Source organism: Globicephala melas, chromosome 3 (genome assembly GCF_963455315.2).
Source record: "Globicephala melas chromosome 3, mGloMel1.2, whole genome shotgun sequence".
Classification (NCBI taxonomy): domain Eukaryota; kingdom Metazoa; phylum Chordata; class Mammalia; order Artiodactyla; family Delphinidae; genus Globicephala; species Globicephala melas.
Genome location: NC_083316.1, coordinates 144,252,533 through 144,275,825, shown reverse-complemented (window position 1 = coordinate 144,275,825; position 23,293 = coordinate 144,252,533). Strand labels below are relative to the sequence as shown.

At 46.9% G+C, this 23,293-nt stretch overlaps 1 protein-coding gene across 1 annotated transcript in view; it reads left to right on the top strand.

The window, feature by feature from the left end:
* The first annotated feature begins 5,415 nt into the window (after window positions 1–5,415).
* Window positions 5,416–23,293, top strand: part of SLIT3 (slit guidance ligand 3) — a 610,776-nt gene continuing 592,898 nt past the window's right edge. Inside the window, exon 1 of the mRNA XM_030829978.3 lies at window positions 5,416–5,847. Coding sequence (XP_030685838.1) covers window positions 5,651–5,847 — 197 coding nt within the window. The 5' untranslated portion in view covers window positions 5,416–5,650. The remainder of the gene's footprint in view (window positions 5,848–23,293) is intronic.

Below are 23,293 nucleotides of genomic sequence, written 5' to 3'. Positions count from 1 at the left end.
AGCTGAAAATATGACCACTCACTCATGTTCCTCACATGTTCCAGCTTTATAATCACAGAGGGACTGGATCTCTTTCTCCAGTTCCAGTTAGAAAAATCCTAGGGAAGACTCTGATTTGCTCATTTAAGTCATGTGCTGAACCCCTAAAAAAATCAGTCTTGAGGGGAATAAGATTATATGAGAACAAGAAAGTTCTGAACCACAATCACAATGGTTGGAGTAAAGAGTGACAGTTGTCCACTACAGGTGTACCTGGATTTTGGAAGATTCTGTTTCTTCATCTTCTCCAAGATAGATTTTTTTTTTTTGCGGTATGCAGGCCTCTCACTGCCGTGGCCTCTCCCGTTGCGGAGCACCGGCTCCGGACGTGCAGGCTCAGCGGCCATGGCTCACGGGCCTAGCTGCTCTGCGGCATGTGGGATCTTCCCGGACCGGGACACGAACCCGTGTCCCCTGCATCGGCAGGCGGACTCTCAACCACTGCGCCACCAGGGAAGCCCCCAAAATAGATTATTTTTAAATTAGATCTTCATTCATCAAATCTTTATCTAGTCAGAGTGGATCCTGCTCCTTGGGGAGGCTCAATAGATTAACTGTCAGTAAACCTTTATTGTTCTTTCTTTCTCAGAGGAGAGAGAAAGAAGGCTTTGCATTGAAAAACATGGTCTGATTGATGGTACCTTTCCCTTAAACCTGTTCTCCAGAAAGGACCTAAAATTCACATACATGCATTGTTCTCTCTCCCAGGAGCATTTAATAGGGATCACAGCCTTAATCTCAAATTGGAGTTTTCATCGTCTCTCCCTCCCCTCCCTTTTCAACTACTCCTCAGAGATCTGCTTTACTGGCTCAGTGAGTAGTGTGTTAGTTTCAGGGTCCCTGGTTGGAAATGGATGACACAACTCGAAGGAGTAACTGCAGAAAGTTTAATAAGGGGACTACTTAGAAAGATGAGGCAAAGGTTAAGGAATCAACAAGGGATGGGGACTGCCAGGTTTACCATAACAGGAAGCTGTTCTTACTCCTACCCCCAAAGAGGCAAGGGGATGGGACTAGGAGGTCTAGAGGACATGAATTATGACCTTCAGTCAAGGAAGGCAGCCACTGCCAGACTGAAGCCCTTGTGGAGGAAGCCCTGGCCTCCCTCCTCCAGCTCTCAGATATCCTGCTAGTTCCCCACATGACCAGACCCAAGGAAGTGCAGGTGATACAGTCCATTAAGGTCAGCCTCCTTGGGAATAGAACCGGGTGACAGTGGGCAGAGAGTGATCTGGGCAATCCATTAGAGAATGACCAGCATAAATGCTAAGTTTCAGTAGGGTAGGAGAAAAGATATCATAAAGAGAGAGTGTATATAGTTAGCAAAAAACCCTCCCAGAAATTCTGAAAGAATGTAACCTCTTTCTCCCCCAAAGATCAAGCAATGTTGATCAAAGTAAGTAAAACTACAACAAAAGACTATCACATATGCTAGCTGATTGGGAAGATCATTCATTCATGGATTTGTTCATTTATTCATTCATCAAATGTCAAAGATTTATTTGTACCTCTAGGCATCAAGCATGCAAAAATGGATTAGATGTCTCTGAATGTTTGAAAAATTTTATAATAAAATGTTGTAACAAATGGATTATATATGGTGACTGCCCTAGAGAATCTAATAGTGTGGCCCAGCAAGGTTTCCTAGAGAAATTGACAGCTAAACTGACTCTGGGGGAGCCAGATAGGAAAGAACAGGAAAGGATGTTACAGGAGGGATGTTGAGTGGGTGTGGGGAGAGTGGTGGGAGATGAGGTGGCAATGACAGAAATCTATTTCAAGGTTCAAGATTGCACTGTCAGATCTGCATTTTAGAAAGGTCCCTTGATCGTCAGAGCAAAAGATGGATTGTTAGAGCAAAACAAAGTTAGAGAATTAATGTGAGGACCAATGTGAACAACGGCCAGGTATGAAAACAGGATCTGAACAGTGGCAGGAGGACCAAAGATGAAGAGGGGACATATTCAGAAGATAATCATGGGGAAGAATTAACAGGACTCAGGAACTGAATGGCTGTGGTATGAGGCAGAGGGAAGATGCTTCGGTGCTGTTTTGCCTCCCCTTACTTTTCTTAGCTAATAGCTCCCCGATTTTCCTCTGAGAGCACCACTCCTGCCTGCCCTGCTGAGTGTAGTTTGCAAAGAACCATCACCCATGGGTTCTTGTCTTTTCTGGCCAAGAGGGTGATCACGTGATGTAAGCAGGCCAAGCAGTCTTTTCCTCCTAGGTACCTGGAAGTCTTAGGCTTGGCACCTGGTTCCTGCCTTGGTTCTTGTCTTTCTTGAAACCTCCCTCTTCATTTTTTCCCTTAAATTTTTATGCCACCCAAAAGCCTGCTTAAAAAGTCATATATATATTTTTTACTTCAATTAGTTAGTTATTGCTGCAACCAGAAAACCTCAAGCGATTACAGCGGCCATGTGAATGGTGGTGCCTTACACCGAGAGACAAAAAACAGGTAAAGTCTGAGGTGGCTTTTCCTGGGGGAATGGGTGGGTAGTTTGCTTCTGAGACGTCTATGGAAAAGTAAAGGGAACATTTTTCTTTTATTTGGAAAAAAATCCAAAAATCCCAGGAGACTTGTGTAGAACTCTGAAACTCATACCACAGAGTATAAAAGCCATCTCTGGAACTTAGACATAAAAAGTCCTACCCAATAGCCTGACCTCATAAGGACTTAGACTTCTCTAGGGAGAGTAATTCTTCCATGGGGAGGCTGACACATTCTGCAGATTCCTTGGAATCAGTGAAGGGCGGGCAGTGGATGGAGCTCCATTCTAGGCATGGGGAGCCCTGGGTTCTGGCTCTGGCTCTCTCATTGGTCAGCTGGGTGACTTTGCACCAGTGCCCTCCCCTCTCCGAGACTTAGTTTCCATGTTATTAAATACAAGCGTTGAATTTTATTGGGGGTTCTCCAAAAATTCCAAAAGAGTATTAAGTTTACACGTAAAAGGGCCCGTGATACTAGGAAACTGAATTAAACAAACTTTAAGCCACTTTCTTTATTTTAGGACTCTTAAATACACTTATCTGTGATGCAGTCACCAGGAGAGGTGAACGCGAACAGCATTTCTTACTCTATTTTTGCACAAGGAAGCTTTTCCCCCCCATGAAGAAACATGTGGAACTAGTCATCATCAGAAGACACTTGTAGAGATGCTGGATTAGGTGATGTCTAAGGTTGTTCCAGCCCAAATACTCCATGATTCTGGGCTTCCAGTGTCCTGTGCACCTCCTGTTTCTTCCATTTGCTCCTTCCTTGGGTTAATTGACTCTGGGTTCTGTTCTAAGGTGGCTCTCCCAGGGAAAAGCAAACTTGAATGCCTGTGAAGTCACTTAAAGATCTAGTCAGGTTCATGAATCCCCCTCCCAGCAGCTTAAATGGAAAATAACCCACATCACCCCAACACACACACACATACACACACATACACTGTGCTTACAGCCCAGACCCAGGCCCAGCCTGAAGGGATTGCAAAACATGCTCTAGTGTGCATTTGGGAAAACAAAGAAAACCCTACGCTTTTCTGCCCCAGACAGTCTGAGACGCTTGTGTGCCCTTGGGCCTTTGCCCAGTTCTCTCATCTGCCTCAGTCCTGGTACTAAATTGGTTCAAGGTTTGGAGGAAAGCTTCAGAGGCAAGGTTGTTTAGAGTTCTTAAATGCTGAAGTCACCCCTAGACCCTCTATGACCACCAGAGGGCGATGACAACAGCATCTGTACTGAAAGCTGCTCCCAAGAATAACAGCAGTAAATTGCACCTAATGTGTTTATGAATAATGGAGGGGCTGAAGTGTGTGCGTGTGTGTGTGTACACGTACAGTTGGGAGCCTGCAGCTGAAACTTTGAAAATCTGCTAAGTACAATAAAATAAAATCTGCACCTCTACTATATATTCACAGAATGTGGTCCAAGCAGTTCAAAGTTCCTTTGAAGGAAAATGAAGTAGAAGGAATCAGAATAGCATTTATGTGAAAGAAAAGGGAAGAACTCTCAGGAGCGGAGTTGTTGTCAACGACACGGGGTATGTGAGTGTGTGTGTGAGCGTGCATGTGCACATGTGTTATATGTGATCGAGTGTGAATGTGTCTAAGAGTGAGTGTGTAAGCATGTTTGTGTACAAGTGGGTATATGTGATGGTGTGTGTGTGTGTGTACAGGGCTCATTCAGATTTTTCCAGTGTGAGCAGACCTCAAGGAAGTCTGGGCAATACTTCCTCCAGTTCCTGCCCTCTCCCTCCAAACAAACAAACAGAATCATTCCTACAAGTATTTATGGAGCCTCTAACACACGCCCCTCCCCACAGCATCTGGAAAAGCTCAGACCTGGCCAATTTTGAGCGGCCACTGGAAGAGGAAGGCATGGTGGTGGTGGGGGGGGGGCAGAAGGGATGCCTTGCATGCAAATGACTCTTTTGAAAAAAACACTTTCTCTTCTTTGATGCTCCGAACAGCCCAGTGAGGTGGGCCCAGACAGGGCTGTGGCCTCCTTGTTTTGAGGAAATCAAAGCCCAGTGGTGACACGATTGACCCAGAGTCACCTGGTCAGGAGGCAGAAGCTCACGGACTAGGAACACAGCATTGTCAATCCAGGGGTCCAAGGCCCTGCCATCCCTACTTTTACAGCACAGCAGGCATTGGGGTTGGGCAAGGAAGGACAGACCTACGGGTAGGGTTTACCAGCAGCGACCTGAACCACTCAGATGACCACTTTCTGTGACATTTGTGACCGCGGAGTGCAGTAATGTCAATAGAGTAGGTCCTTCGGGAAGAAGTGGATCTTGGCCAAGATGAGGTAGGATCTTTGTAGATGAGGTAGCTTGATGGGCTTCGATGGGCTTTGAGTTTTTATCTATAAGGTTGGGGTACTCAAATGCCCCCTTGCGGGACGGTGTTGGGACAGAAGGAAAGAATATTGAGTAGCATGCGCAGCTCAGGGACACCAGACTGATCAGTCCTTGGCTCCTCAGAGTGAGTAAGCCTCAATTCTGGGGCCCTGCTGGCCGAGCTCCCTCCTCCGTTGCCTCCTCCCTTCGAGCTCTCGGTTGCTCCAGCAAAGTTCCCAACTTAGTCGACATGACGCGCGGCGCAGCCAATGGGAGGCGGAGCTGGCGTTTTTGGGGGGCGGGAGGGGTGGGCCCCACGTCTCCGGTGTCTGCCCGGCTCAGTGAATGGAGAGAGCGAGCGCCGGCCAGCTCACCCGGTCGCCCCGTGCCTCAGCCGCCGCCGCCGCCGCCGCGCTCCCGAGCCCAGCCCCAAGCCGAACCTCCCGGGGCGCCCGTGCCTCACTGCGCTCGCCCCAGGTCCCCAACCCGGCCCGCGCCCCGGGCCGCGGGCCAGCGGGGCCAGGGGGCGCTCGGCACCTGGGCACTCCGAGCGATGCGCAGCGGGGCAGCGCCGGCCCCGCCGATGGAGCTGCTGCTGCCGCCGCCGCCGCCCGGCGCGCCCCGCTCCGCCCGCGCCCCGTGCGCCTGAGCGCCGAGCTCGCTCCTCCTCCGCGCCAACTCAGCCGCTCGCTCCCCAGGCCGCCCGTGCTCCCAGCGCACCTCCGTGGGCTCCACGCGTCTTGCCCCGCCGAGGCAACCTCCTCCGGGCGCGGGCCCCTGCACACTATGGCCCCCGGGCGGACGGAGGAAGGCGCCGCGGTGCGCGCCCGCCTGGTGCTGGCCTTCGCGCTGGCGAGTGTTCTGAGCGGCCCCCCCGCTGCCGCCTGCCCCACCAAGTGTACCTGCTCCGCCGCCAGCGTGGACTGCCACGGGCTGGGCCTCCGGGCGGTTCCCCGGGGCATCCCCCGCAACGCCGAGCGCCTGTGAGTACCCCCGCCCCGCCCTGCCTCACCCGGGCCACCCACCTGGGTCCCACAGAGGGGCCCCCCCCGGCGCCAGATCCTTCCTTCTCCTTGGCCGCGCTAGTTGCATTCTCTGCCTTCACCCTCTTCTGCATCGGGTCCTTCACTCTCTGAGTTGGGGGTCTGTGGCTTTGGGCAGGTCTGGGGAGAGAGGTCTCGAGGACCCCAGTGATGAGCAAAGAGCAGTGTCTCTCCAGGGGTGAGAGTGCCAGACGCAGGGCCAGCTGACAGCTTCCAAGGAGAATGCTGGCAGGAGGCGAGGAGAGATGACACTGCAGACAGGGAGGTCGTAGGGTGAGGGTAAGGGGTCCGCGCTCATTAAAGAGAGGGCGAAGGAGAAAGCTGAAGGGTGATGGGGCGTCAGGGCACGGAGACAGGAGAGAGAGCCTGAGAAACTGTGACCGGCTTGGAGATCAGAATGGGCCAGCCGCTCTCTGGCTGCCCTTGCGAGGAAAGTTGAGAGTGTGTCTGAAGGTCTAACTTCTGAGGAACCGAACCAATTCAGAGTGGGTGCTTGCAAAACCCTCCCTGCCTGGAGCGCGGCCTCGGAGATGCCAAGTTGCAGCCCCGGTGAATTTTTTATGGCTCGGTTATAAATGCCTCCCCAAACGGGCCGGAGAATGGAAATGCTGACAGCCCTTTAAATGAGACCCAGCGCTATAATCTTACAAACCGCACTCAGCCTCGGATCCTGGGCTTGGCAGCAAGAGGAGAGGCGCTTGGAGAGTGGGGTGGATTGACCCTCGTTTTAACCCCAATTGTGCAACCAAATATTTACTTTTCATATGTCAACGTTTTGGAAACGTTTATCATTTTGATCCTCGGACCAATTTCAAAACTTGGACTCTGGGGTGGGCTCTTCCTAGCCTGCAGTTGGGGAGTGGGGAAGGAGGGAGAAATGGTAGAGGGGGTTGGAACTGGACTGGGAACACAGCCCAGAAGTGGGTGAGGGTTTGCTCTAGCTGGTAGATTTCTGCATGCCTTGCTCTCCCGCTGCCCCCTTCTGCACATGTCTTAGAGTAGGTGCATGGGTTTTCAAGATTCTGCCTTCTTGACTTTCGTCTGGAGGAGAGTGGGCCAGAGACTAAGATGTATTGTCCTAGAGTGTGTTATTCCTGTTAATCACCTCCTGTCACTCCTCTTCTCTTCCGCTTACTTTTTATGTGTCCCTGAGCGGAGACTCAGTAGAACTGCCTTTTTCCTGGAGCTTTCCTTTGGCTCAAGACATTTTTTTCAAGTGCAGTGATTATTCTGTGGGGTTGAACCAAACAATCCTTGAGGGTTAGAGCTGAACCTTCATGAATATGTGTAGAAAACGAGGCTCGGAGATGTGAAATGACTTGCCTAAGGTCACACAGCAAGGGGATGGCAATAAAAGGGCAGAATCCAGGTTTCTACAGCTTAACTCAGACATCATAGTCTACCATGCCAGCGAAAATCTTGTTTTAGTGGTATTTTGGGAAACCTGTAACTTATAAGCTAAATTCCTCTCCCTCCTCAACACCAGGGCCAGCCACATGAGTTAGTGAAATAATAACTGTAGCTAATGTTTAATGAATGCTTTCTGTGCCTCAGTTTGTTTACATGTGTTATCTTACTGAATCTCTACAATGATCATTAGTTACAAAGGTAATGCTTATTATTCCACTTTACAGTTAAGCCTTTTTGTCATTTGTTCAAGGTCATGTAGTAGCTAGTTAAGTGTCTGAACTCGAGCACGTCTGGCTCCTAAGTCCATACCCCCTACCACGCTGCTGGACATCCTTGGAACAAGGTTCAGCTTGGGCCAAGATCTATAAGTAGACGGTCCTGGGAGGGTTCTCTGTGGGCTGGGGTCTTAAAATAGGCAGCAGTTGCTGCTGCTTCAGATACACCCTGCAAACATTTGACTTGCCTTGACATTAGCTCTCCTTTTGGGGTCTTGAGTCTACTTCTCTTTGATATTCAGAATCGTGTTGCATGTTTGAGACACCAAGGAGAGTGGGCCCCTCTCCTTCTAGCATGTAGGAGGTCTTCAAAAGCTGCAGGCACAGCATTGCAGCCAGCATGCCACCGTGCTACCTCTCCCAGGAGACCCAGGCAGCTGGGGGCTGCCCATCTGCTCTATAATTGAAGAGACCGGGTAGAGTCCTGGGCGTTCCCATGGGCCCCCTGCTGCCATGGCCACCGGCAGGCATTGGCGAAGTAGGAGGTGCTTTGGAATATCTGAGTCTCCTCTGCCTTTGTTCTGGTCACTGATGTCTTTTTGGTTGGGGTGCGTTGGGGTGATGCGGCTGGCTTCTCATTCTAGTCTCTTCCCTCCCCAGGAGAGGGGGCAGCCTGTACAAGCAGGCTGGGTCAGAGTTACTGCAGGGATTAGGTGCGGCCTCCCAAGAGTCCCAATACTCCTTCATCACCCCACACCCTGTCTCAGTCAACTCACCTGTAACATTACAATTTTGCAAACTCTTGTGGGGCGGTGGCATTTCTGAGCTATGCTAAGGATTTCTTTAGTGAGGAATTTTTCATTCATTCCTCCCTTCATTCATTCAACAAACATGACTTGAGCGTCCACTGCATTCCAGTAACTGTGTATAAAATCATGGCATATACAGAAGAAAACCAGCAATCCAACTTAAAGAATGTAAGCAAACGACGGAAGAAGGAACTTTCCTTCAGTGAGCCCTTAAACTTCTCAGGGCTCATTTTTTTCATGTGGCTAAGTTTTGTCAGCGCTGCTGTCAGATGCTCGGGACCTTCCTAAGATCCATTTTCTGATCTCAGATGTTTATGTTGTGTTTTATAACAAAGAGGAAACATTTTCTCCCTTCTCTGTTCCTGCTGTTCTGTCTCCCGAAGAGGCTTTTATGAAGAGGTGTGTGTGTGTGGGGAGGGAGGGTTTGTTGCTCTGGTAGTGTTGACTTGTGAGGCCTTGTCCACCCATGGCACGCCATTAAAGCAAACGTCCATGAGGATAATGGGATAATGTGGTCACCATTTGGACTTTGCTTCAGGCCTGGAATGGGGCCTGTTAAATTGTTCATAATTAAGCTGGTATCAGAGCTAGGGGTCTGTGTTCTAGCATATTCTCCATAATGTCAGCACATCACACAGAGAAACTCTCTGTTGTTTATAAACTACCGACATTTTTTTTTTCCCCCTCAATGGGGAGGTGACACCCACAAGAAAGCTAAATAAACGCAGAGGAGAATTCAGTGTAATTTATTATCCGTGGAGCAAAGAGAGAGGACAAGGGGAGAGGAAGTGAATGGTGGTGCCTGAAACAAAACATTTACCATGGAGCACAGAGTAAACAGATGTTGCGTTTACCCTTCGGAGTACAAAAGGAGCCCACAGATGTAATTCTTCTCCAACCACAATCTCGGCCTGGAAAAAGAGGAGACAGATGAAAATGAACTGTCACGCAGGGCCCCTTTGCCTCGTCCTGCCTAAAGACAGGCAGAGGCCTACTTCTCACCCGCAGCGAGGTGGTGGCCTGAACAGTGGAGCGGGGCAAGAGTGGACATCTTTGGTTTTTCACTTGGCTCTGGAACATGCTGGAGACTGCTGTATTTAAATAAACATTTCCTGTTTGCGAAGGAATACGGGCTAAAGGCTGAAACGTGAGAATGTGGTAACTTAATTTTCTCCATCACTCCAGATGACGGCAAGCTTCGCCGGTGGTTGGGTCCAATAAAAACCAACACCGTGTCATAGGCTTTCCCTTACTTGACCACAGAGGTCCTGAGGTCAAGTGGGAGACTTTCCAAGATGCTCAACAGCCAAGCCCTGCATCCTGGTACTGCCAGCCCTCGGGGCTAGCTCAGCGGACCGGGGGCAAGCTGGTGGATCATGGGGCCTCTCTTGACCAACCATGGGGACGTGGCCTTTCCGGGAAGCAGTGTTCTCCCGCCGAGCCTACTGGCCTGGACGTGAGCAGCTGAACATATCCGCCTCCAGTGTGCTGTGCAACACTGAACAGATTGCTCTACCTCTCTGGGCCTCATTTTCCTAAAAGTAGAATTCTAGTATAGTCTGTGGTTTTTTGGTGTATAGTCTGTAGTTCACTGGTGAACTGTCAGGGGCCTCTTCCCCATAGCATAGAACAGCGCCTGGCACATAGTACGTTTTCAACAAGTATGTGTTGAATAAATGAATGATGAATCTCAAAAGTACGAGTCTTTAGTTCTTACAAGTGAAAGCTGGGCAGTTATAGATCTGCATTTTTTATGTATGGCTAAGGGCCACTTATTAGTAACCTATTATATGAGTTATTAAGGGTTTCTAAAATTTGTCTTTCATGAACTAAAATGACTGCCTTACTAGAGTTACCAAGGACTCATAATGAGCGATCCACTCTGGAGTCTGGTTGCCAGACGTTGCTTAGCAACCTTGCAAAACTCCTACTGTGCACATGCCCGTGAAAAGAGCTGGAAATCCTGAACACCTAAACCATGCGACTTTCTAATCAGGAGCTCATCAGCATTATCCTGCACTCTCTGTGGTCTTTGATTGCTGCTCTGCTTGTATTAATCGAAGTATTTGTAGGTTCACTATTAAGTTTTGCTTTTGCCATGAGCTGAGCCATGTTTATTTGGGCATTTTTGCCACTTTGATTGTTATTTTGTTTCTCCCCAGTTCTGTTTGTTGTCGCTGAGTGCTTTCTCCCCTGGAAAGTGAGAACAGTGGGTCCGAGAGCGGTGGGATCTTTTGCACTGAGTGGGACGTGCAAGAAGGTTGCAGAGCCCCATGCCTTCTGGTTCAGGCCTGGGCTCTGGAGATAAGACAGCTCTGGTTTAAATTCTGGCTTTGTTACATCTTTGCTGTTGCACCTGGGGCGGGTCACTCCGCTCCTCTGGGCTGCTGTCTGTTGAATCCCTTTGTACCATATTTCCATGCCTATAATAGGGGGATGGTAATCCCTCTGGCCCTGCGGACATGCTGTGAATGTGGCCCGAGGCAGTCCACGTGATGCACTCAGCACAAGGCCCAGTACGTTGCTTTTCCACCTACCCTTCCTTACTTCTAAAGGGTGAAGAGTAGATGGTCCTCTGGGGGGCGATTACATGAAATAAGGCACAGGAAGTGCTCAACACGGTACCTGGCACATAGGCCTCCACGAACTCTTAATGATAGTGACCACAGCTGTTACTTCCATTTCTTCACCTCGGGCCCCATCCAGCTGGAAGTTTGGAGATGGCCACTTGAAGTGTGCCTGTCGAGGCAAGTTCCTCGCCTGCACGTAGGCTCTGCCCAGTCTCCCTGTGCCCGGTTCCCTCCCTCTCCTCCCCGGGCTAAGCCCAGGTTGGCCTCTGTTCCATAAAACGGGGATTACGGTTGAAGTGGTTTATATCTTTTCCATGGGCATGCTGCTTTGTGGTATATTTAAATAAGGAATGCATTTTATTTATTTATTTTGGGGGGTCAGATTTTCATGGGGAATTTTTGGCCCTGACTTTTTTTTTTTCAATGCTCATTCCTTCCGTCTTTCCCTAAATACCTCCTTTTACTGACTTCCCGTGTCTGCCTCTGTTACTGCTTTTACTTGAAACAGCTGTATTTACTAGCATGCTCCACCCTCATTATGTAAGGTGGTCTTAACCCTTTTTAGAACTGCTGGAAAAACAAAACAACAAAGACAAAAAAAGAACAAGGTATGGTTTTTCCTGAGAGGTTTTCTGAACCACCACTCATTCTGGATACAGTAGATCAGAGGGTGCCCGGCTGTGGTTTCTGGTGTTGCGTTTTCAAGGCTCTCCATTGTTCGTGATTCTCCAGCCTTAAATTTAAACCCATCTTACTCAGGTGGGAAGAGCTCATAATAAGAATCCTCTGCTTGGAGACCTAGATTGGTATCTTGCTAGTGCTGGTCTGCCAAAGGCTATGCTCTCCTTCCCACTCTCTGTGGTCTCCGTGGGTCTGTTGCTAGCACCACGTTTGATATAGCCGTTCCCTGGGAAACATTGTCACGAGTGTGTGTGATTAAAAATCCTCAATTTACCATTTAACTAGCTGGGTGACCTCAGTTTCCTCATTTATAAAATGGGAATAATCATAATACCCCTTCATAGGATGCTGTGAGTATTGAATATATAGACTACCTGAATCACAGTGCATCCTCCATAAATATTCCTATCATTTTGATTACCATAATTCTTGCTGACTGTAGTCTTCCTTCCATAGCATGCTCAACATAAAACCTGATTTGGAAAAATATGGATTTTCAAGGTTGAAGGGGGTCCTCTTGTCCAAGTTCCAACCACGTACAGGTTGATCTTCCACCAGCACGACTTTGGAGAAAGTGGTCATTCTCCTTGGTTTGATTACATTTAGTGGTGAGGCACTCAGTTCTTTCTAGGGCAATTTATTCTATTTTTAAAAGCAGTTCTAAGAAGAAATTTTTCTTTGTTTGGGGGTTGAACTTATCTCCCATTACTTCTTATTACATAGAGCAAGCAGAATCCTTTTCCCAAATGATAGGATTTCAAACGTCTTATTGCTCTTGCATTTCTCACCACCCACTTACCCAAGTCTTCCCTTTTCTCCATAAACTTTTATAATCACCTCAACTATTCTGTGCGTGTTAGACTTTGAGACAGGCACTCTCCCCATTCCTAGTTATGTTCCTCTAAATAGATTCCAATTCTCTTTGCCTTTTATTAGTTGGGATGAGACCTTGCACTCTCTTGTTATCTTACCTTCTATCAGTGCATGCTAAAGGGACCTCTTCGCTTTGGACAGCCACCGCCCCTGCGTTGGCTCATTTTGACCCAGCTGTTCACTGCATCCCCAGTGTCTCCCCAACCCTCCCTGCCGTTGATCCTATTTTCCCCCCATCCCAGATTTGTGCACTTGACCCTTTGGCGTCTAAGTGCAACACTTTGCATTTATCCTAATTAAATTTTGGCAAATAGTTTCATTTCATCAGCTTTTCAGGAACATTTTTATTTTGATTTTCCGTTCTAGCATAATAAGCACTCCTCTCCTCATTTCCTCTGCAGTTTTAGTGAGCTTGCCCTACAGATCTTTATCCAGATTGTCAGTGTAATCAACAAGAGTTCTCTCTGCTTTTTTCCAAGTCTTTCTGTGGTCTGGGGTGTGGATTGCAAAAATACATTGTCCTGTTCTTTCCTGCTGGGGTGGATAAAAATGTTGAGGTCTTATTAGCCTGTAGCATCTTCTTTCCCTGGGGTTCTGTTCGTATTTTCTCTGGAATGATTTCCTATTAATGTTTAATTCCCCTGTTTGTTGCATTTTCTCGAAACTCTTGGTTTCTGGTAGCCTTTTCCTTCATGACGTTTGCTTCATCCTTGTTCTGTCAGGCTGGTGCCAGAAGCCCCATCAGCATGGGATGTGGGGGGGGTGTGTGTGTGTGTGTGTGTGTGTGTTGATGTGTATATGTGTGTTATTCTCTCCTGTAAAATATTTGAGCCTGAGAAATTGGGCCCTTCTTTCAGCAGCATGGCTCAGCTGAGAAGCCTGAGTTTCTCAAAGTGATTTCCTTTACCATCCGGGGCGCCCACTGGCACAGGGCTCATTTGCTTGAGTAGTGCTTGGAATGAATGTGATGGAGGATGAAGCAGAGAGGGCTGAGGCACTCCCGACATCTTTGTAGATAATAACAACAACAGTCACCACCACCATGACAGCTCCCATTTATGGAGCCCTTCTTTGCGCCTGGCGCTTTTCTCACCCTTTATATGCATGGCCTCAATCTTCGGACGATCATGTGAGACAGGAACTCATTGTGTCCCCATTTTACAGATAAGAAAACAAAGTCAGAGAGGTGAAGTAACTTCCTCAGGTGGGAGAAGTGGAGCCAGAGTTTATCCAGGCAGGCTGGTCTCTGGTCTGCGCTCCAACCACTGGTCATGTCATTCCTCCTCCAGGTTGTCAGCCGCCCTTACCTGTCTTCTAAACCCAATTCTCAAAGAACAACCAGAAGAAAAAGAAAACAACAATGATATCCAGTCGAATCAGGGAGAACCTGTTTGATGTAAGGCATCCTGAGAGGGGTGCCAAGGCTATGTTCTGGACACCTGGCAAAGGAGCCATCCTGTCCAGCTTGGGGAAGTAGGTGACATTCGAATTGGAGCTTGAGGGTGAATAACGTTCCCATGGGTAGAAGTGGGAACGTGGTTTAGATTCGCAGAAGTTCACGGTTGCATGGAACCTAAGAGGGCCTGAGCCCCATTTAAAATGACAGGAGCTGCGCTTAAGGCAGTTTTATCTAACAGGGGAGTTTAGGGCTGAATCCAGTCTTAGGAAGAATATCACCATAGTTATGTGGCTAATTATTATGAATTTTTATTTTGGATTTGAGGGGATAAACTCTCCAGGAACAGTTCTGATGAGGCTTCTTGACCGATATATTCCCCCACGAGTACCTGCCTAGCTTTTGCCAGGGATCGCCTTCCTTTTCAGTTAGTTGTACTACTTGCCTTCTTTCCGCCATGATCTCTGGACTCCTGCCACCCTGAGGTCGGGTCCTGCTGGTGCAGGATGCGTATAAGATGCATCCTGGCTGGACTAAATGTGACCTCACTTTTCACGGTCTTATCACTACTTGTGTGGGCTCATACTTCTCTTCTCTTGTCCGAAATGCCAGTCTGAGTTCCTGACCCCTGATTCACTCTGCACTTTGGCAGCGGTGTGCGTTGTCATTCCTGAAAGTCTGCCAGCACATTTAACCACCCAGCTTGACTCCCTCTTGAGTTTTTCAGCCTCCCTGGTTACTGTCTGCTATCTAGCATACCCACTCTTTGCTCCCCTGCCCTCCATTAGTGTATACCCTGGCTCGGGTCTGTCTGCATAGTGTGTCCATGGTCCTCTTCTAATCTGAGGCTTATGGGCTTGACCATGGACTTGTGCATCTTGTGTATCTCTCCTGGAGCCTGAGCGGCTCCTGGCCCCTGCCTTGACCCTTCCAGATTGGCTTCTTGCCCGATCCTGCCCTCTGTGTAGCTCTCCATTGCCTAGTACTGAACTTGGACTTTGACCATCTAAGCTTCAATTCCTGAGATTGGATTTTCGTAGGATCTTCATTGGAGACTGGAGACTCCCAATCCACGGCTGTGTCCGGAAAACAACTTCAGAGTTCATCTTCATGGCCATCTGAAGCCTTTTATGATGCCCAGGGTGGTGTGTAGAGGTCCTCTGGGGCTGGACTCTGTGAATGATGAATTACATACAACATGCTCTTAAACTCCCTGCAGCCCAAGCAGAGAATAGAGCAGATTCTTCTGTGATTGAAAAGCTCAGCAATGATGATTTCATTGGAGAGCTGTCCTGCTCAGAAATGTGTTACAAAAGTTTCTGGACCATCTAGCACTTTCCTGATATTCTTTTTCTCCTCTGCATCTCTGCCAAGCTCTAGAACATAGGTAGAAAGTGTTTTATACGTTGGGTTTCGAAGGGGTCTGAATGGGAAACCAGTGGAGAGTATGGTGTGATATAACCTTTAATGAGGAAAAAGACCTAGGTGGAATCCTGGGTTCCATCCATTTTTTTTAACTGCAGAAATTTATAGGAGTATCTTTCTGAGTCTTAATCATCTCATCTGTAACCTTTAGAATGGTGGGAATAACACTTCTCTCACAGATCTGATGCAAGGTTTAACTGAGATCAGATGTCTGCAAATGTCTCCTAAATCTAGTGCCGTGGGAATACCTTACTGATTCCACCCACAATATCTAAATCCTGCATCTGAAAGATGATCAGGGTTCATCTTAGAGTCTTATATTTACAGGTGAGGAAACTCAGCAGACTCAAAGGCCTTGCTCAGGGTCACCCATGTTTTTGAACTTTCATTGAGGTTTTCCTTTTCATTTATCAAGATGCATCTTTTACAAATGCACACGTAGCCTCACACTAATGTCGGCAATCCAAGTGGGTGGAGTTGAGAGGACTTTTTGCCTTAGTAATTAATAAGTGGCAGTTTCCAAGAATGTAGAACCAGGGGCTTCCCTGGTGGCGCAGTGGTTAAGAATCTGCCTGCCAGTGCAGGGGACACGGGTTCGAGCCCTGGTCCGGGAAGATCCCATGTGCCGCGGAGCAACTAAGCCCGCGAGCCACAACTACTGAGCCCGCGTGCCACACTACTGAAGCCCGCGCGCCTAGAGCCCATGCTCCGCAACAAGAGAAGCCACCGCAGTGAGAAGCCCACACACCACAACGAAGAGTAGCCCCCGCTAGCTGCAACTAGAGAAAGCCCGCATGCAGCGACGAAGACCCAACGCAGCCAAAAGTAAAATAAATTTATTAAAAAAAGAAAAAAAGAAAGTAGAACCAAATGAGGGGCTCTGTGAAGGATGCAGTCATTTAAAGGAGCTATTTGTTGAGTGCCTTCAATGATGACTAAGGCAAGTGAAACGTCCTCATCACTGGAACAGCTCAAAATGATGTGGAAATCAATCTGGGCTATCCTTTCCCACCAAGTGACTGACAAGGCGAAGGCCACCACGCTAGGTTCAGAGAGGACATTTATGGGGTGTTGCGGGAGATGAAGGATGGGACACCAAGCCCTCAGGAACCACTGATGAAAGCAAGCCCTACTCATCCCTTTTAGTGGGTATAAATATGTAGAAAACCTCACACATCATAAAAAAAAATAGTACAAGTAGAATAAAAAAAAAACTCATGGGGAAAATATTAATCTGAGAACAATTGTATCCGAGAAAGAATTCCAGTATGCCTCCGCAGCTGGCTGGCAAACAGCACAAGTTCTGCATTTTATTAGAGTCCTAACTCTGCGTAGAGCACTGACCTTATTTGAGAAGCATTTCATAAACACTGACGCACAGCGCAGCAGTATTTGAGGCCATGAAGAGATACAGGGCCTCCTTTGGGAGGCCAACTGCCCCTCCTGGGCCAGTCCAGCTGTAACCAGACCACTGGCCATTGTTTCCCTGTGGTGCTCACTCACTCATTCTTCTCTCTTAGGTTTAACAAAGCAGGTAGGAGATTTCCCAGGGGAAAATGAGGTGGGGGGGCTTTGGACGGAAATTGGCTGTTTGGGCAGGTTTGCCTAGGCGTGGGGAAGGTGATAGGGAAGACCTATCACTTTGAGGGGAGGGGTCTGAGAACTTTCATTTGGCCCAGTTTCTTTTTGGAGATCTCGTCTTGTGCCTGGAGATGTGTGCTGTGCATGGGTGTAGGAGGGTGGCTCCTGGGTGGCCTTCACCTGATCCTCCGGAAGGGAGGACCTGGGGCTTGCGGTAGCCCTAAGAAATGCATGCACTACATCTCCTCCTGCTAGAAGTTGGCACTTTTCTTTCCATCTGCTGCCAGCTTACAAGTCCTGAATTTCTGCCATGGAACTCGGTTCTGTCCCTCCCTCTCTCATTTCCTCCCCTAGCCGAAAGGGTTTCAGGCTTTTGAAGTATCTCTGGAGATCATCTGGTCTACCCACTCCCCACTGCTCTCAACCCACCTGGACAGAGACATGTCTTAGAGCTGTGATTGGTGGGGACCTCAGCTTTGTGGCGTGAGCTGCCCTCATGAGAAGTTTGTCCTGCTTTCATTTCATCCTTGATCACAGCATTTGGGCCTCGATAACAATCACTCAGAGCTGAAGGAGGCCTCTGCCAATCAGGGAAACTAGGGAGATGGAAGAGAGACCAAATCTAGTACAAACAATGAGGAATAATGTGGAACCAGAGGAAAGGCACCAAATGGGTGACTTGGGATTTCAGAGCCTATCCTGAGGGCTCCAGGCACCAAGGTAGCTTGATTACGGTCTAGAAAGGGAAAATCCCTGATCAAAAAGACAGCTGAGAAACAGGACTAGAGCAGAAATCCAAAATGGGAAGGCCAGTCGCTTCATGAGAGTTTTTAACAACTCTAGTGCCGCCCCCCGCTTCTAATTACTTCATACCACAAGATGGTAACCAATCTGCTCTGTTTACTCTGTTTAGGCGTACCTTTTAATACTTTCTGAAACATTTCCCATAAGCTTCTTCCTGCCATGTGCCCTCTTCGTGTGTTCTAGAAATTTTGCAAAGACCTAAATCTCCTCTGGGTTCTTTCCCGACTGGAGCTGCATGCTGATTCGAGCCATATTCAGCCAGGAAGCTCTCTTTCCGTCTTTAAAACAAGAAACATCTCCTTCTGAGAAGACTGCATACAGTTTTCTTTGTGTTGCTAACGAACAAAGAGGCCCCATTGCAAAACAGCATTTCATGAGCAGAGTGGGGCTGAGGGCACCTTTTGCCAAATGTGACTGTGTGTAGTTGTGTGGGCGTGTGGCGGGGAAAACGGCTTTGTCAAGAGGAGGGCCGAGGGAGGCAGCTCTGGGGAATTTTTAGCAACTGCAGCATGGTGTAGTAGAAAGAATGTTTGCCTGGGAATTTGGAGACCTGGCTGTACCTCTGACATACCGTGTGACCTTGGACAAGTCACTTGATCTCTCTGGGCCTCAGTTTCCTCGTCTTATAAGGGGATGAAGGGAGTAGACTGGACGATCTCCAAGGATCATGTTAGCCCTATGCATCTTTACTTCTAGGGGCTGGGATTTGGGGTTTAGACTGGAGCCAATATCCAACCAACCCAAGGGACTTTCTGGAGGCAGTAGAGCGGCCAGGACAGCTGCTTCAGGGAGTGGCTGGTCCTTGATTAAGGCTCAAATAATTAGCTCAGTTCCACAGTAAGCCTTCTGAAATTAAGAAAGAAAAAGATGTTTAGTTTCAAAAATAGCATGTTTCTTAAGACTGATTGGATTTGGGCTTTGTAGACTTTCTGCAAAGACAGAATTTCCCTTCCTCTATAGCAGAGCAGTTTACAGTATTGATGCTGGAATTAGTGTGATCTGGGCTTGAATGCCATCACTAGTTAAAGCAATCCTGGGCATGTTCTTTAACAATCACCTGCTTCCTTGGGCTGCTGGAGGATCAAATGAGGTGATACATGTCAAGCTTAGAGGACAGTGCCTGGCATTAAATATCCACTCAAAAAGCCATTATTCTGATTACCTATTACTGATTAACAAACCACCCCAGAACTTAGTGTTGTAGGGCAATGGCCATTTTATTATGCTCCATGATGCTTTGGGTCAGGGTTTAAGACACGGTTCAGTAGGGTGGCTTGTGTCTGCTCCGTGATGTATGAGGCATCATCTAGAGAATGGGAATGACTGGGGAAGACTTGAATGGGTGACTCCTAGAATCATCTGTAGGCTGTTCACTCATATGTCTGGCACCCAGGTGGTTTGACTCGAAGGCTGGGCTCCATTGGGGGTGTTGACCAGAGTGCCCACATGTGACGTCTCTATGTGGCTTGAGCTTCCTTGAAGCATGGCAGCCTTAGAGTGACCTAACATCTTACATGGAGGCTCAGAGCTCTAAGAATGGTTGTGTCAGTATACAACGCAGAAGTCACCTGGCTTTTTATGAACTGGTCTTAGAAGGAACATAGTATTCCTTCTGCTGTATTCTATTGCTCTAAGCAACACAAGCTAGTCCAGGTTAACGTGTAGGAACCACTTCTCCAAGGAAGAAGTCCTAAAGAATTTGTGGCCATGTTTAAAAAACTCTACAGCCGTGTAATTATCATCGTTATTTTTTATACTGTGTAACTAATCTCCTAACTAGATCAAAAGCTTCTTGAGGGCAGGAGCTATGTTTCTCTATGGGCTTTGTACAATGCTTGTGAAAATCAAACTAAGTCAACACATTTAAAAAAATCAAATTGAATTAGATAGGCAGGAGGTTTGCTGGAAAGTCCCTGAGCTTTAAAGCCAGAGAGATTTGGATTTAAAAAAATCTGTATTCACAATGTGCCCTTTGGCAAGTTACTTGTCTTTCTAGAGTCCATTTCCTCATCTAAAAAAAAAACGGAGACAGTAATACCTATTTCAAGGATTGTTGTAAGAATTAGCAAAATGCCCAACACATAGTTGATGCTCATGAACATTGTGAGGCATCCTGGAGCCGCGGCAAGCACACAGATGCTCAAGCTGACAGATCTGGTTTCAGATCCCATCGCTTACTGTCATGTGTCAACAGACAAGTCCTTTCATTGTTTGGAGTCCTAGGAGCCTCGTCTATAAAATGGGTGTAGTATAATAGTAAGTACCTTTTAGGGTTATTGTGAGGTTAAGTAATGTGTCATCTAAAACTACTATAGCTCAGTCCCTGATTCTTAGTAGGGACTTAATACATAGTACCTGTATACTGAGTAACCACAGTTAACAATTATAGTTCTCTTGTTTGTATATTGATTCATCCATGAATTTATGCATTGAACAATTAAATATTTAATTGTAATTATATATTTAATTACACAGTAGCCTCATTTTTCAAGTCCCTGCATACTAGGGTCTGTAGATACCTAGATCTGGGAAGAAAGCCTCACAGGATAGAGAACTGGCCCTTTGTCAAGGAGCCAGCTTGGGAGAGTGCTCTGTTTGAACACATCTGCAATTGAACTGTAATGGCCCCTGTTCGCTTTTGACCCCAGAGCGCCCTCGGCTTCCTTGATTTCTTTTTTCCTTTGGGAGTATCCTCTTCCTTACTGCTGTGTAACTACAGGCAAACATGCTAACTCTTACCTGTGTCTGTTTTTGTTTTTGCTTTTTTTGAAAAGTGTTGTTTTCCTGGGTCAAAGTTGGCAAAGCTCTACCAGCCTTGTCTGTGTGGTGCCAGGCCAGGACACCAGGTCTCATTTTTCCAGGTAGTTTCTGGGACCTGAGCTCTGTTAAGAACTTCTCCTTTTCTTCCCTAAGATCTCCTAAAATCCTTTAAAAAAAAAAGTCTAGATAATCCGATAAAATAAATTGACCGTGTTCTTAGAAAAATGCACAAACTCACAATATTTTGCAAATGATTTTGAGGCCATTCATGGCCACTTTTCCGATGGCAACTTTCTTCTGAATGACCCTATCTGTTTCATTGATTTTGATTACAGAGGCTTCCGGGTTTTTGCTGAGTTCTACTTGAAGTTCATAGTGTACCTGTGAGACTGTCTTATGTCTTCTTGCTTACTTGCATAAGTCCCTCCATTCCCTCCATCATAGTAGACGTGTTGTGTTGTGGCTGCCCAGGATTCAGTCTTGCTTCCTAGAGGAATATTGTCTTTTGCACTCACAGGATACAGTCTGGTGGATTTGTAATCAGGGACCTTGCCTTCTCCTAGTCAAGGGATGAGCTCATGACCCAAGTCAGGTCTGTCTGGTGCTTCCTCCCTGGAACCGGAATCTGAACCAGAGGGACAAAGAGACTGGACATGATGGCTTGCCAGATCATCTAAGCACTTGTGCAGGGACGAGACGTGCCTGCTTTCCTTTTTCCCAGACCTGCTTTTAAGATTCCCATTGAATCCAGAAGACCCTGATCGCCTTCTAGTGAATTCCCGTTTGCTCAAGTTCACAAACTTACAACCAAATAACTCTAACTGAGAAAGCCACAGATAGCAAACTTCTGGGAGAAAGTGGCATAATGAGAAAGATTATGCCTGGCATTTGGAGAAAGGCAGACCCCGGTCTGAATCACAGTTTTACCATTCACCAGCTGGGTGCCCTTAGGCAGGTTCACTTTGCTCTTAGGATGTCAGCATCATTGTAAAATAATGATAATGAGTCCTGAAATCCTGATTCTCAAACTTGGTTGCATGTTGGAATCACCTGGGGAGATTTAAAAATTACTGATGCTTGGGTCCCATCCCCAGTGATTCTGATTTAATGATTTTGAGGTGCTTCCCAGATGTTGTGATTTTGTAAAGCTCCCAGGTATTTCTGATGTGCAGCAGTGTGTGAGAAAACTGATCTAAAGAAAAGTTCCCAATTATAGAGACTATTAAATAAGTTATATAAAACACTTAACATTATGTAGGAATTGATAAAAGTCACACTCCTTTCCCTTCCCCTCCTAAGGTGAACTAGAATTGCTTGCTTTTGCTTCTAGCAGTTTTCTTTGTTTGGAGCAGTCATAGCAATGCATGACAACCACGGTGTAATATAACCCAGATTATTTTTACCATTTGAGGTGAAGGCCGATGGTAAATGTAGCTGGAATTATAGAATATACAAAAATCTGATTACTTTTACATTCATAAAATAGCTAGGGCGAGTTCAACAATGCTTTGTGAGAGCATTCTATGGAATAACTGCTTTAATGGGTAGACAGAATTGATTTATAATTACTATGACAACAGCAAAATGGAGTGATGTCTTCCCGAGGGACCTGGACCAGGACCCAAGAGGATTCTCTTCCAGGTCTGCCCTGCAACCTGCTGAGTGACCTTGCCTCAAGCAGCTTCTCTCTCAAGTTCTCTGTTTCCCCAGATCCTACTTTCCAATTGGTGCAGCTTCAGCAGTATCTTTTAAGGAAATATGTTGACGTGACAGTTGTTAAGACAATGATGAAAAAGTTCTATAGGAAGCAGAGTGAAAGCAGGGCTTTCGGACTCTTAGAGGAGATCATTATCTGTATATCTGCTTGTTCTCCCAACTGCCGTCCCTCTTTCCCTGTACCCTGTAGCCTTTCCTGTATCTTGCCATGCAGGAACCTGTCCACACCTCTGTCTTAATAAAGTCTTCTCTACAAAGGAGATGCAAAGGGAAACTTCCGTCTACGCAGGGTTTTTCTACCTCAGTACTATTGACATTTTCAGCGGGATGTTTTATTGTCGTTGTGGGCTGTCCTACTCATTTTACAATATTTAGCAGCATCCCTGACCCCTACTCACTAGATTCCAGTAGCACCCTTCCCTAGTCTGACAACCAAAAAAACGTCTCCAGACATCGCCAGATGTCCCCTGGGGGACAGAATCACCTCTGGTTGAGAACCACTGTCCTATCTAATCTCAACGATGTGCGTTTCAATTAATACAGCAGCATCAATATGTATGCACAATGGTTAACCTCTGTAGTACCCTCAGGGATTTTCTCAGACGTCCATGAGCCTTATGTCCATTGTCACAGATGGGGGTTCTGAGTTACAGAGAAGTTAACTGCAATAATAATAATAATAACCACGGCTACCATTTATCGAGTGTTTATTATGTATTATGTGCATAGCTAAGTGCTTGATACATTATTACATTGTCTCAATTAATACTTACATGGAGATAATTTGCAAACCAGTGGCCAGGGGGCCAAAACTACCCTCCAAAGTGTTGTGCTTGGCTCACATGGTATTGACTCACATATTGGTGTTTTTCTGTTTTTTGCTTTTTTTAGTGTCAGTTTCTTGCCAACATTTTAAGATTCGTGAATTCATATAAAAATCCGTTTCTGGCTTCTTTTTTAAAAAATTGGAAATTTTGGCAACAGGGGTTCAGCTTGGCTCTGTGGCAGTGGTTGACTAGTGTTTAGATGAGGCATGTCTCCATTGCACCGCAGTCCCCACCACTCCCTGTTGTGACTCCAACCCTGAGACTGTGTGTCAGCTGCCATTTGGCATCGTGTTATTTTTCTTTGGCTCAGCCCAACTTC